Genomic DNA, 13,567 nt, shown 5'->3' with positions numbered 1-13,567 from the left:
CATTAGAAGGAAGTTGATTTATTAGGTAAACAATAGTGGAGAAAGCATCAAACATGAGGTAGGAAGAGTATTTCTCTGGAACATTAAGCAAAACTTGCCTCCATAATATGTCAGTGTTTTCTTTTCACCACTCCATTTTGCTCTAGAGTATAAGGACAAATTATCATAATGCAAAGTTTTAACCTTAAAACTAAATTGGAGTTCTGTTATATTCTTAAAAGATATAAATGGATGAAAGACATCAGATTTTTGTTTTAAGGGATAAAACCATGTATATCGAGATTATTCATCTATGAAAATAACATAATATTTAAAACCATGAACAGATCTCTATTACTATGAAAAAAATTCAATTTTATGACTTTTAGCCATTTGACAATCCACATACAAGTCACAAGAATTAGCAAAAGGCAGTAAACAAGTAGCGGGAGGATGTGTCAATCTCTTGCCAAGTAGCTTTTGCTTGGAGAGAGGACCCTCCTAATCTGCAAACACTTGGCATAAAAATGAGTGAGCAAAAAAATTCAAGAGAGCAATCACTTTCAAAAGTAAATTCATAAGATTCTTTCTTATAGAAGGAACATATAGGGTCTTTTTGGAACCCCTAGAAAACAAAAGAAAAGAAAATGACTATTATTATTCCAAAAAATAGTTAGTGAAAATGAGATAATGATCAAATTCTCCTTTTCATTAACTATTTTTGGGAATAATAATGGTCAAATTCTCATTTTCTTTTCTTTTCCATAGGGTTCCAAACATACCCATAAAGTATCAGAAAGAGTAAATGAGTTTTCTGGAGATGGAACCACAAGAATGGGTAGGAATAGAGGAACCATTTTCAACTATCACTTGGCTTGAACCATTGTAAGGAGCTAAAGAAGAGAACACACCCAAGTAGTGAGTCAAATGAGAAGTAGCCCGTGAATCATGGTACCATTGTTCATCCTTGATTTCCAAAGAGCATGATGCTAGAGCAACAGGTCCCAGGTCAGCTTGATAGATTATGATTAAATCTATGCCAACACTCAAGGACGGCATAATTGGGCTTGCAGCAGATCTGATATCGAACGATGTCTTTGTTATCCCCTTTCATAGAAGGTTTGGACCGGTTTGATACTAAATTAAAAGAGAAAGAGCTACCAGTCGACTTGCTTTTAAAATGCCGGCCAGAGGAGAAAGGCTTGTTTCCTAAATGTTGTTGTCGTTTGGAAGTTTTATTCATAGATTTTGGAGGAGTTACAGTGAGAGCACTTATCGGAGAGAAGGAAGATGAGATCTGCATAGGAACAAGCTCTTCAAATGTAGGAACGGTGGTTTTACAAAAATTGCATTGACAAAGAACTCATAAGCATAACTAAGACCAAGACATTCCTAGAAGGTGTCATCGTCATCAGAGACACATTCTTGAATGGCTGCTAGTATATCAGAAATCGACTTGAACTTGATAAGATACTTAGACATGGACGTATCTTCACCTTTCTTAATTGTTTGAAGTCGTTGATAGAGATGTAATTCTCGTATCTTGGATTGATTTGCAAAGATTGTTGCATATTAATCCCATATTTCTTTGGTAGAGAGAAGACCAATGCCATGTCCTAGAGCATGTTTGGATATAGTGGCTTTTAGCCAACTGATGAGAAGATGTTCTCGATGCTCCCACTGAAGAAAATTCAGGTTTGTACTAGTGTTGCTAGATGAAAGAAAACATGGTGGAGGGAGAGACTTTGTGTCAACATGATCATCCAAACTTCAAGCACAGAGAATAGTCTTGTTGATTTCACCAGAGGACAAAGCTATTGTCACTGAGTTTGACGAAGATTAAGACAATAATGGAAGTGACTAAGATGGATGTTGAGGAAGAGGAGTTCGGTTGTTAAGTACCATGAAAAAACAACTAGAAATGAGGTTGTTTGTGAGAGGGCGTATGAGAAGAAACCAAAAACCGTGAGAGGGAAGAGAAGATGTAGAAATTGCTGGAGGAAAGAAAAAAAAACGTAGAAAAGGGAGAATACGGAGATGTACATGGGATAAAAATTCCCTAAAACGTAGGAAAACATTGTAAAGTTAGGTCCAACGCCCATCCCAAAATGACTAGTCATCTTAGGAAACCTCCTTCCCAACTAATAAACTCAATATTTTTGTACTCACTAATCCATGTGGGACTATTCCTTAACACTCCCCCTCAACTGTAGGGAAGTTTTATTCATAGATTTTGGAGAAGTTACAGCAAAAGCACTTACCAGAGAGACGGAAGATGCCTTGAATCAAAGTTCTTGGGAGATCTGCATAGGAAGAAGCTCTTCAAATGTAGGAACGGTGGTTGTACAAAAATTGCATTCACGAAGAACTCATAAGCATAACTAAGACCAAGACATTTCCAGAAGTTACTCACTAATCCATGTGGGATTATTCCTCAACACTCCCCCCGCGTGTAGGCCCTCTTTTGATGTTCCACGATAATTTGAGTGGAGGCCCAGATAAGAGTACATGTTCTAATACTATGTAAAGTTGGGTCCAAAGCTCATCCCAAAATTAGTAGCCAACTTAGAAATGTCTTTTTTAACTAATAAATTCAATATATTTGTACTCACTAATCCTTGTGGGACTATTCCTTAAAACATTAGCTCTAAATACCATATTAAAAATTAGAATTTAAGTTTGAATTTCAAAAGAATTATAGTCTGATTAATCTAAGGATAGAATGTAGAAGTTATACAGCTATGTTCAACGTCTCTTTACAAAAGAGAACCTTTTTACAAAGGGAGATAGATAAAGGTCTATGAAGATTTCTCTTAAAACTAAGGAATCAGACCTTGTGAAGGAGATATGGTAAGAGTATGGGGCAATTTTTTGAATCCACATGCTGGTCTGGATTGATCGACTCCTTCATTTATATGATAGATTGCAGATGTCGCTGGAGAGACTGTCTCTCCTTGAATCGTGGTTAGCTTAACAGCTGCATCAAGTGAGGTTGGGAACGAAGACTACCGAGTAGTTATTGTATCCACCAGATTCAATTAACTCTGACCAACTCTTCCACCAACAATGAAATGCTCAAAAGATTCGAGCCACTAGAGCAAAAATAGAGGACACGGTTGTAATTTTCTTCCGTTGCATTTACAACAGGTTGTTCCAATCTCTGCTATTTAGATAGAGCATCCATGGGTCATGTACAGCAATCAGTTTTCCCTGGCTCAGGCCATGAATAATCTCCTTTTCTGCGGCTAGAACGACCAAAGAGATCATCATGGTTCTTGCCCGGTTCACGAGCCTTTTAGCCTTCTTCCAGGCCTATCCAGAAATCATTCTTGTCCCGATTAGCCTCTTCATCGTTCGATCGTTCAGTTTGAACAAGAGCAGAGTCGTGAAGAAGTGGCCTTTACTTCGAATCATCTCAAACATCAGTCGTTTACATGACTGGTGCACGGACCTCCTGCAGAGGAGAGGTGGCACCGTCGTGGTCAAAGGCCCGCCCTTCTCGCAGTTGCATATGCTACTCACGTGCGACCCGGAGAACACCAGCTACATTTCCAGCAGGACCAACTTCACCAACTATCCTAAAGGCCATGACTACGCCCAACTCTTCGACATTCTCGGTGACGGCATCCTGAATGCGGACTCCGATTCATGGCAAATCCAGCGTAAATGGGCTCACAAACTCCTCCGTCAAAAGGGATTCCGGCAGCTGGTTGCGAAGACCAGCAGGGACAAGGTCGAGAAGGGGCTCGTTCCTCTTCTCGATCACATGGCCCAGAGAGACCTCGCTGTGGACTTGCAGGACGTGTTCCAGAGATACACCTTTGACGTCTCTTGTATTCTGATGTGTGGCGTCGATCCGGGTTGTCTCTACCCAACTTTCCCTGTCGTCCCGTTCGTGAAAGCCATGGAGGACGCTAATGAGGTGATCCTCCGGCGTCACGTCATCCCGAACTCAATGTGGAAGCTGCAAAGGTGGCTCAAGGTTGGCAACGAAAGGAAGATGGCCCGAGCATGGAAGACCATAAACCATGTCCTCGCCAACCTCATCACTACTCGAAGACGGGAGTTGAAGGAAGCCCAGTTCAGGGACGACGACGCCAAAGCTAAAGAACAAGTTGATTTACTGACAGCCTACATGAGCCACCCGACGGACGATCCCGAAATGGAGAAGCTCAAGTCTGATGACAACTTCCTCCGTGACACCATATTGAATATGTTGGCCGCCGGGAGAAATACGACCAGCGCTGCTCTCACTTGGCTCTTCTGGGAGCTCTCCAGGAACCCAGAAGTGGAAGAAAAAATTATGAAGGAACTAAAAACGGCCAATCTCGCAAACAAGAAAGAAGAAGCAGGTCCGCCCCAGAAATTCAAGGTGTACGAGGCAGACGAGGTGAGTGGTCTACCATACCTGCACGCGGCCCTATGCGAATGCCTGAGGCTCTACCCCTCCGTCCCGCTCGTGCTCAAGGGCGTCGAAAAGCCAGACACTCTTCCATCCGGCCAACGAGTCGTACCAGGGATGAGAATCATCGTAACCCTGTACGCCATGGGGAGGATGGAGAGCGTCTGGGGCGATAACTACCTCGAATTCAAGCCGGAGAGATGGTTAACGGAAGAAGGAAGCTTTAACTACGACATGTTGCATAGCAAGTTCCTAGTATTCAGTACAGGTCCCCGAAGTTGTCTGGGGAGGGATCTGTCTTTCACTCAGATGAAGGTGGTGGTGGCTTCGTTGCTCCATAACTTTCATATCAGGGTGGTGGAAGGCCAGAAGGCAACGCCCGCCGTCTCCGTGACCTTACAGATGAAGAATGGCTTGATGGCGAAGATGGCACGAAGATGTGCTTAATGATAATGAGATCGTATACGTCTGTATCATCAGCTGATAACAGACATTCCTACTTCTTGTGTTATTTTCAGCTTTTCTTTCTTTTTTGGATTTTCTCTCGAGACGGACGGAGGTTTGACAGTGAAGGTATTGTAAATTTTTCATTTGTCATGAATTGTCATTATTTTCTATTCGTAAGACAAAATTAATTGAAAATTATGTGTTAATTACCAGGTTTGTCGTAACAATATTGCCTCCTACACAAAAACTCCTAAGCTGATAAAAAAAAAACCATAAAAATTAGGTCTTAAACTTATCCAGATGGTTGGTTGCTGTGGTTACGAAGATGAGACATATAGGGGGTTAATCCACAATGAACTTGAAATGAAGTGAAGAATTCAATTCATCTTTAATGGGTCAACTGGTTGTCCCATCTTACGTCTTTTCTTGACACATGTAGAAAGTTACGAGGATTGATGAAGAGGACTATGCTCTCTTGTCCTGGCCTGCACTATTGTGTTTAGGTTAATTCACTGATAATCCTCCTTATTAGGGAATTTCCAATTTAATTCACAATTTTTAAGTGGGGCCTACATAAGAGTTCTTTATTGTTATTGTAAATAAATTTTGTTTCTTATCCTCAGATTTGATGATTCCATTGGTTGTATTTGAAATTTTGTTGCAATAGAAAATATAGAATATAATAGGACTTATTCTAAAATACAAAATATGAGAAGGCCATATTTGAACATTATTTTTACTTATTTATCTCATTGAAAATATCTATTTATCTTTTCAATTTTTTTATTTTCGTTTTTAGGTACACAAGTTTACCCCTACTCTTGCCTAGTAATTTATAATAGAATGGAATATTATATTAGATTTTTTTTCCTTTTTTAAGAAATAGGCTAATTTTACGTCGTCTTTGCAATTTGTCAAAGCACGAAATCGGTTCAAAGAAGAAAAACACCTTTTTTCATATTTGTGACGTACAAAAAATAAATAAAATTATTTCAAGTGATGTGAGGTCATATTTTGATTTGGTCCTTTGATTCAATTTCCACGTACTAGCTTAATTTAAATTTTGTTTAATTTGATGAGTGTACTAAAACTTTCTCAATTGACTACCCTTAATTTTGTAACTTGCCTCCATTAGGTGCTTGCGAGAAGGTTTAATTTTGTATTGTTTGTAGCGGCTCCAAGGATAGTAACAAAGTAGCAGCAAAGATTATTATTTTCCTTCTACAAATAGTCCAAAATTCAGTTCCTATAGCTACTATGGATGGTTCTAGTGCAGGTACTCCACCCATGCATCCACCACCATCACCTTTGAAGCCATTGCAAATATATCAACAACAACGTGGGCGTCAAACAAAGCCTCCTTCTCATATCCCACCAATGAATTCTTCATCTGCAAATTTTGAGCTCTCTAAATCCACCTTACTAGTTGAACTCAAAAAGGGAAAAAGGTCATGTGTAGTCTCTAAATATGTGTCCTTTGATTTTTTGTTACTGTCCTAAAAATTATTTGCACAGTCTTTGTCTACTTATTTTATTCCTCATACCATGTAAGATGCCTTTGGGTGGTCACCTAAGTGGAAACAAGCTACAAATAAGGAAATAGAGGTCTTGCATTCTAGGGTTACATGGACACTTTGTGACTTACCTGAGGATGCTACCATTGACAGATATTGTTGGGTATATACAATTAAATACAAAATAGATGGAAGTGTTGAAAGGTATAAGGCCCGTTTGGTGGCTAGAAGATACACCCAAACTATGGGATTGATGCATTTGAACCACTTTCCCTTCTCACCTATTTTACTTTTAGCAGGATTTCGGTATTTATCACAGTCAATAAAGGGTAGCCCTTACATTAGTTGGATTTCAAAAACCCATTTCTTCATGGTGATTTACAAGAGGATATATATTCGGAGTAACCTCCTGGGTATGTTACTAAAAAAAAACTGAAAATGTGCGCAAATTGCAGAAAGCTATTATTAGTCTAAAACAAAGTCCCCATGCTTAGTTTAAAATTTTTTAACTAATTAGTTATGAATTTTGTTTTTATGAGAAGTCATTGTGATCATTCTATGTTTGTGTTAAAAAGACAAGTTATGGTTGTTGTCTTGAGTGATAATATAGCCATTGCAAGTTAAAGAATTTTGGAAAACCATTCTCAAACAAAGAATTTTGGATAGCTGAAGCACTTTCTTGGTATTGAGGTGGCCCAAAGCCAAAGAGGTATTGTTCTATAAAAAATGAAGTACATTTTAGATATGTTACAAGAGTATGGATTATTAGATGCATATCTAGTAGATACTCCTATGGAAACCAATACTAGTCTCCATGATGATCAAAGTCCTAAGCTTGAGGATAACGCAATACAACCACCTAGTGGGTAAGTTAATCTATGACACTATTACTAAGCCAAACATATTCATGGAGAATCCGCACAAAATACATTTTGAAGCTACTCATAGAATCCTTAAATATTTGAAAGGTTCTCCTAAAAAAGGTCTATTATTCACTCTTCATGGAAAAATTGATATTTTAGGATACTCAAATGCAGATTATGTAGGATCCAAGATAGAAAAGAGGTCCACAATTGGATATTATTTCTTTGTTGGAGGTAACTTGGTTAGTTGGAAGAGTAAAAAATAAAGTGTAGTTGTAAGATCCCATGCAAAAGCAGAGTATAGAGCAATGAGTCATACAGTGAGTAAGCTCGTGTAGGTAAAATCAGTTCTTACTGAGTTAGGATTCCATATTACAAATCCTATGGTTATGAAGTGTGACAATAAGGTAATAGTTTTATAACGAGTAATCCAATAAATAACCAAACACATTGAGGTAGATTACCATTTTATCAGAGATATTACAATGTTAGGGAAGGGTTTTATACCTTATGTGAGATCATAGGAACAACTTGATGATGTATTAATCAAACCCCTTGGAAGACGTAAATATTTAGTATTTTGTAACAAGTTGGGACTATTCACTATTTACGCTCCAACTTCAAGGGGAGAGTTGAAATATATATGTACAGGTATTTTAATTATTTTTTATGGTCGTATGTTCCTCATGAAATGGTAGGAAGTTAACCTTCACCTTAGAGTTCTATGTTTCTTTTGTTTCACGGTTGAACAATCTAAATGGTAATTATGAATCTAATTTCTGGTTAATATATACCAAGGCATTAAGCAGCCAGACTATTGAAAAAAAACCAAAGAAATGAAAGAAAATATATTAAAATGTTATATTTCATAAGCAGAAAACAAATGACAGGCAATTCAAAAAACATCTCAGTTTTATATGATGGAGAAGAAATAAACAGAAAAAAAAAAGTCTTAAGATAAAAGTAAAACTTGATTAATCGAAAATTCCATCTTCTTGAACTAAAAGAAAGAATTACAATACGAACCAGCAAAAAAGCAATTCAAACTGAATTAAAAGATGAACTTGCAGCTTTCAATCTTTTACCCATCTCCTAAAGCTTCGATTGTGCACCACTCGAAACTAAACTTCATTTTCCCCCTCAACCAAGAAAATCTGAAGACAGAAAGTGTGCATTTTGATGATGAGGTTCTTTCCCGCATAAACTGTAAACGGAACTCAGTGGCTCTGATAATTGATCAACTCCAGCGGTTTGGAGATAAAAGCGTTGAGGAGAGTCAAAGGGAGATCAAACAGAGGGAAATAAGAAAAGTCATAGAAAAACAGGAAAGATGAGAAGGAGAGACAAGGGGAAATTTTGAATCATTATTAAAACTTTGACAGCACTTACATGTACAAAGCTATGCTCAACCCTATGAGCAATAAAAATGTTGGCATTTGTAAGGATTATACAAAAAGAAGAAAAAAATAACAAAAGGCCTTGTACAGATTATAGAACAATATCGACATGGATCCATGCCAATTTTTTTGTGGTGTTAGCAAAGAATTGAATCAAAATCTTCCTTGTTGACCCAAATGAATCGAGCAGCGCAGATGCTGTCCACCCTTTCTATCACTAGTGTATGAATCAAATGAATGAATAATATAACAATTGTTTTGCTTGCCTTCCTCCTTTAATCTCCTTCAATGGAGTGAACAAGGACATCAGTAGCAGCAGCCTCTTTACCTCTAAAAGTACTCAAAGTCAAGGTATGACGAATCACTAGAACTAGGTTTTTTTGCAGGCTTGCTAGTTTCCAAGGCCTTCTTGTCCATGTTAGCTGCATCCTTACTGGCGAATGCCGATAAATCCACAGGATCCGGAATAATTGGTGCTGTGTTGCTCCTCACCAAAGCCCAGTTCACCCCATCAAAGAAAGGGTGTTGTTTAATCTCGGTGGCACCCCTTTTGTAGGCAATTCTCCTCTGTGGATCCTTCACTAAAAGGCCACGAATGAGGTCTTGCGCTACCCCACTCACAACTGGAGATTCTGGAAACCGTAGAGGTTGACCCATCACATTGATCAGGGTTGCTCGGTTTCCTGCACCTTTGAAGGGGGTTGTCCCATGAAGCAATTCATATAAAAAAATACCAAACGTCCACCAATCCACTGCACTACCATGACCACCACCGCTTATGATCTCTGGTGCTAAATACTCATGGGTTCCTACAAACGACATTGACCGTGCATGTGTAGGCTCTGCCATCAATTCCAAGGCCCCGGCTACAAGGCTAAAATCTGATTTAGTCTTGCGGTTCTTCTTCGGAAGAATGCGGGGAAAGAAGGTCGAGGGCTGAATGCAGCCAGTCAGGGGGAAGTCGCTGTCAAGGATCCCATGACCCCCAGTAGCACTTCCATGGACAGATGAGGATTTAACAAGAGTTGGGTTAACAGAGCAGCGTAGTGAAAGATCAAAATCGGAGAGCATAATGTGGCCTCCTTCTCTCACGAGCACATTCTCTGGCTTCAGGTCTCTGTACACAATTCCAAGCATGTGCAAGTACTCAAGGGCTAGGAGTATCTCGGAAGCATAAAATCTGGTTAAAGAAAAACCAGAAACACAGGACCAAATGAACTAGTCAGATAAAATAACTAAAAAAATATCAGTTCTTGTTTGGATTCAACCACTTAATAACAGAAAAAATGTTTTGCCCGCAAGTCTTTCCATAGATTGTTTAATAGAGTTCACATCAAGCAAATGCTTTAAATTTATAATGTGAAAATGTACGGTTCAGGGTAATTGCAGAATAGATGAAGAAAGATTCAGGAGACAAATGATAAACCATCCAAAAACTATTAATCACCAAATCAAGTAGAATATTTTAATCCGGTAAATTCATTATCATAGACTAGAGGCCCCTAGGTCAAACTCTAAAGTCAAAACCATGTCCACATGCTTGTAGCTAGGGCCATTATTATTTAGGGTGATAAAAATATGTCCCCTTACATTAAGCAGCACAAAAAAGACTCTCAAAGAACATAAGTAGACGAAATATTCAAACATGGAAAGCAAGGGTCCCGAAAATGCCACATATAAGCGGCAGAATGCAGTTGTTTAGGAAGACAACTAACAAACATGGAAGAAGAACATAACCAAATTCAACTCGACAATTTAAATCCAATGCAAGTTACATACAAAGAGTAGAGTGCATAACTGGGGAAACACAATACAGGATATATAAAATGAATACAAAAAAGACTGCAATGGAAAAGCTCACCTTGCAGCTTGCTCGGTAAAATACTTGCTGGGTTGCTTCAGCCGAAGAGAATGGAGATTACCCCCACTACAATACTCCATAACCAGACAATAAAACTTATCTGTCTCGAAATAAGAGTATAAAGTTGGCAGAAATGGGTGATCAAGAAGGCCTAGAATCTCTTTTTCAGTCTGCGCCCTCAGCAGCTTATTCCTATTGACAAGTGAGGCCTTGTCCATAACTTTCATAGCAAAATAGGTATTAGTTCCTCTGAGCTCAACCAGATAAACACTTCCTATATCACCATAACCAAGACGCTTAAGAAGCCTAAAATGACTGAGGCCAATAGGAGATTCTCTAGAGCCGGCCAACTGGATTGCTTCCCACTGTCCGTCACCACCAGTATGAGGCTTGAATTGTCCACTAATTGTGCTGTCAAGGCTGTTACTCCGGATACTAATGCAACTCCCTTTGCTACTATTGATACACGAGGCATCAGGCACTTTTGAGTCAGTTGAGTGGGCACTGCTTGTGGATGTTGGATCACTGGTTTTTATATTTGTGGTCTTTAATGAATCAATTGGCAGTGTGCTTGTCACGGTAGTAGAATCACCTAACTTTCCATGTAATGTAGTTGTTGTGTCACTCAATTTTGGTGGCTTTGATGCATCACTTAATTTAGAAGTTGGTAACTTTGAAGCATCATTTAACTTGCGGTTCGTAGTTGTACTCTCACTAGATTTCACATTTATGTGCTTCGATATATCAATTGATTCTGGTGCATCACTTGACTGTGCATATGTTGTGTTTGATGCATCACTTGGTGTTGCTGTTGCTGTTGCTGTTTTTGATGCTTCACTCGATATCCATTTGGTTGTCTTTGAGGCATCACTTGAGATAGATTTTGTTGCCTTTGATGCATTGCTTGATGTCAATTTTGTCGGTTTGGTTGCATCACTTGGTGTTGGTTTTATTGTTGTTGATGAATCACTGTGTGTAAGATTTCCTGCCTCTGCTTTCAAATTTTTCTTCCTAGGTGCATCAAATGATTTAGTGCTCCACCCAGTAGCAGTATCACTTGAATTTGTACTTATTGTTGTTGTATCACTTAACTTTGGGTCTGGTGTTATTGTAGGATCGCTTGCCTTTGTGTTTGTAATAGCTGTCACCCCATCTGTGGCAGTCTGTACACCTGGTTCTGGTTGGCGCTTGCCGTTATTACTAGCTTCATTAAGAAGTTCTACCTTTTTGGATTCATATGATGTCTTTCCCAGAAGATTGCTGCCTCTCTGTAATTCAAAGTGATCCTTTTTAAATAAAATGATAGGTTGTTGCACAAGAACAATCAGGCAGAATGTATGACAAAGAAAATTAATGCAGTGAAGTGCTAAGCAAGGATATACCACAACCACTCTAGGGGGCATCACTGAATTAGCTAACAGGCAAGCATCCAATATATAGTAATGATATTTTTCAATTTTCTCTGTATCTAGCAACTACAAACTTTAGTTGCACATAAAATAGATCTCCAGGTAACTTCATGAACAGAAATAAGTTTTGCTGAAATGATAAAAAGAAAGAAATGTACAAGACAACATAAAAAATGAGAAAGATACCTTAAACATGTTCTGTCGCTTATATGGAGAACAAACTTCAGGCGGGTGGTATGTGGAAACAAGACTGTCCGATATTTCTGATGAGACATAAACAAAAGCCTCAGATTCCTCTCAAAAGTTTACCGAATGATTCCAAGAATATTAGTATTTAATAAGCTACATTATTTGAACAAATTTAAGAATCTATATCAAACGCAAATTAGGTTAAACGGTTTCTTTTGTTTCATGGTCGAACAATCTAGATGGTAATTAAGAAGTCACGCTAAAAGTTTAAAAATACATGGAGTGAAATGTTAAACAAGCATGGTATACGGAGAAAGGAGATTAAGCAGAAAAATAGCAAGAACATACCAAAGCATTAAGCAGCCGGACTATTACAAAAAAACAAATAAATGAAAGAACAGATATTAAAAAATGTTATATTTCGTACGCAGAAAACCAATGACAGTCGATGCAAAAAAATGATCAGCATTACTTGACGGAGAAGAAATAAAAAAAAAACACAAAACAGACTTATGATAGAAGCAAAAGTTGCGTAATCAAAAGTTCCATCTTCTCAAACCAAAGGAAAGGATTATTAGCATACGAACCGGAACGGAAGCAATTCAGACCGAATTATGTGACGAACTTGCAGCTTTCGATCTTTTACACATCTTCTAATGCTTCGCCTGTGCATCACTCGAAACAAAATTTCATATTACGCCATCGACCAAGAAAATCTGAAAGACAGAGAATGTACGTTGGGACGATGAGTTTCTTTCCCGCGTAACCCATTAACGGAATTCGGTGGCTCTGGTAATCGACCTCGTCCTGGATTTCGTGCGGTCGGGAGATAAAAGCGTTGAGAAGAGTCAAAGAGGAGATAAAACAGAGGGAAATAAGAAAGGCCATTATACAAAAATAGGCAAGCTGAGAAGGAGAGAGACGTGAGGAAGAATGGGAGAGACGAGGAAGACACGGCCGCAACCGTAACGACACCTACCATTAAACTCTAATTTGGACTTACGAGTCATGAGTGATTTCATGTCGTCAACCAATCAACGTGACTTCTACTTATATGGAATAACGCATGATTATACAAGATAAATGTAATGTTATTATTATAAGAGTTCTCTAATATTGAGATTTTGTGCTTGAGCAAATGAATTACATTGACATTCGGATAAATTAGAGATTTGTACTAAAAAGATAAATGCATCGTATTTGTTGAATATAAATTATGCTTTTATGCCATATGAAATATTGAATTGAACCACGATATTGTATTGATTTAGAGTAATATTTATATACAATTTTACAACAAGAATCACCTAAATAGAAGGACGATTAAGAGGAATCAGAGGAGACTTATTCTTATGGATGACTCAACTGATTGGTTGATGAATTTTTACATAGTCAAGTGTGTTTGGTCGTTCAAGGGCCTCCCGACCTAGTATAAATGCATCACATTTTTTAAGTAAAACATAAAGGAATATAGACTTTACATAGATTAGACCCATGTCTTTTTTT

The 13,567-nt window shown here is 38.2% G+C and overlaps 2 protein-coding genes across 2 annotated transcripts; one reads left to right on the top strand and one right to left on the bottom strand.

Moving 5' to 3' along the window:
- The first annotated feature begins 3,188 nt into the window (after positions 1-3,188).
- Positions 3,189-5,034, top strand: LOC137937703 (alkane hydroxylase MAH1-like). Its single transcript, XM_068782826.1, has one exon. It carries the CDS (start codon positions 3,248-3,250, stop codon positions 4,826-4,828), a length of 1,581 nt encoding a protein of 526 aa, XP_068638927.1. The 5' UTR covers positions 3,189-3,247; the 3' UTR covers positions 4,829-5,034.
- A 3,893-nt stretch (positions 5,035-8,927) lies between these two features.
- Positions 8,928-11,866, bottom strand: LOC137937446 (serine/threonine-protein kinase RHS3-like). The gene is made up of 2 exons (XM_068782506.1): positions 10,464-11,866; positions 8,928-9,782 (listed from the first exon to the last, which is right to left on the bottom strand). The coding sequence occupies exons 1-2, from the start codon at positions 11,864-11,866 to the stop codon at positions 8,933-8,935; spliced, it is 2,253 nt and encodes a 750-aa protein (XP_068638607.1). The 3' UTR covers positions 8,928-8,932.
- Between the last annotated feature and the right edge of the window lie 1,701 nt (positions 11,867-13,567).

This window comes from Aristolochia californica, unplaced genomic scaffold, assembly GCF_029961685.1.
Source record: "Aristolochia californica isolate CCGP_79_NKW_82.1479 unplaced genomic scaffold, dmAriCali1.0.hap1 SCAF_7, whole genome shotgun sequence".
Taxonomy (NCBI): domain Eukaryota; kingdom Viridiplantae; phylum Streptophyta; class Magnoliopsida; order Piperales; family Aristolochiaceae; genus Aristolochia; species Aristolochia californica.
The sequence above is the reverse complement of the archived record's forward strand: the minus strand, read 5'-3'. Positions and strand labels throughout refer to the sequence as shown.

Bases quoted from the DNA above. Each gene is read 5' to 3' on its own strand.
- LOC137937703 (XM_068782826.1), top strand. From the start codon at position 3,248: ATGGTTCTTGCCCGGTTCACGAGCCTTTTAGCCTTCTTCCAGGCCTAT.
- LOC137937446 (XM_068782506.1), bottom strand. From the start codon at position 11,866: ATGCCCCCTAGAGTGGTTGTGGTATATCCTTGCTTAGCACTTCACTGC. The intron at 9,783-10,463 runs GTGAGCTTTTCC...TTCTTTAACCAG, and splicing joins TTTACCGAGCAAGCTGCAAG to ATTTTATGCTTCCGAGATAC.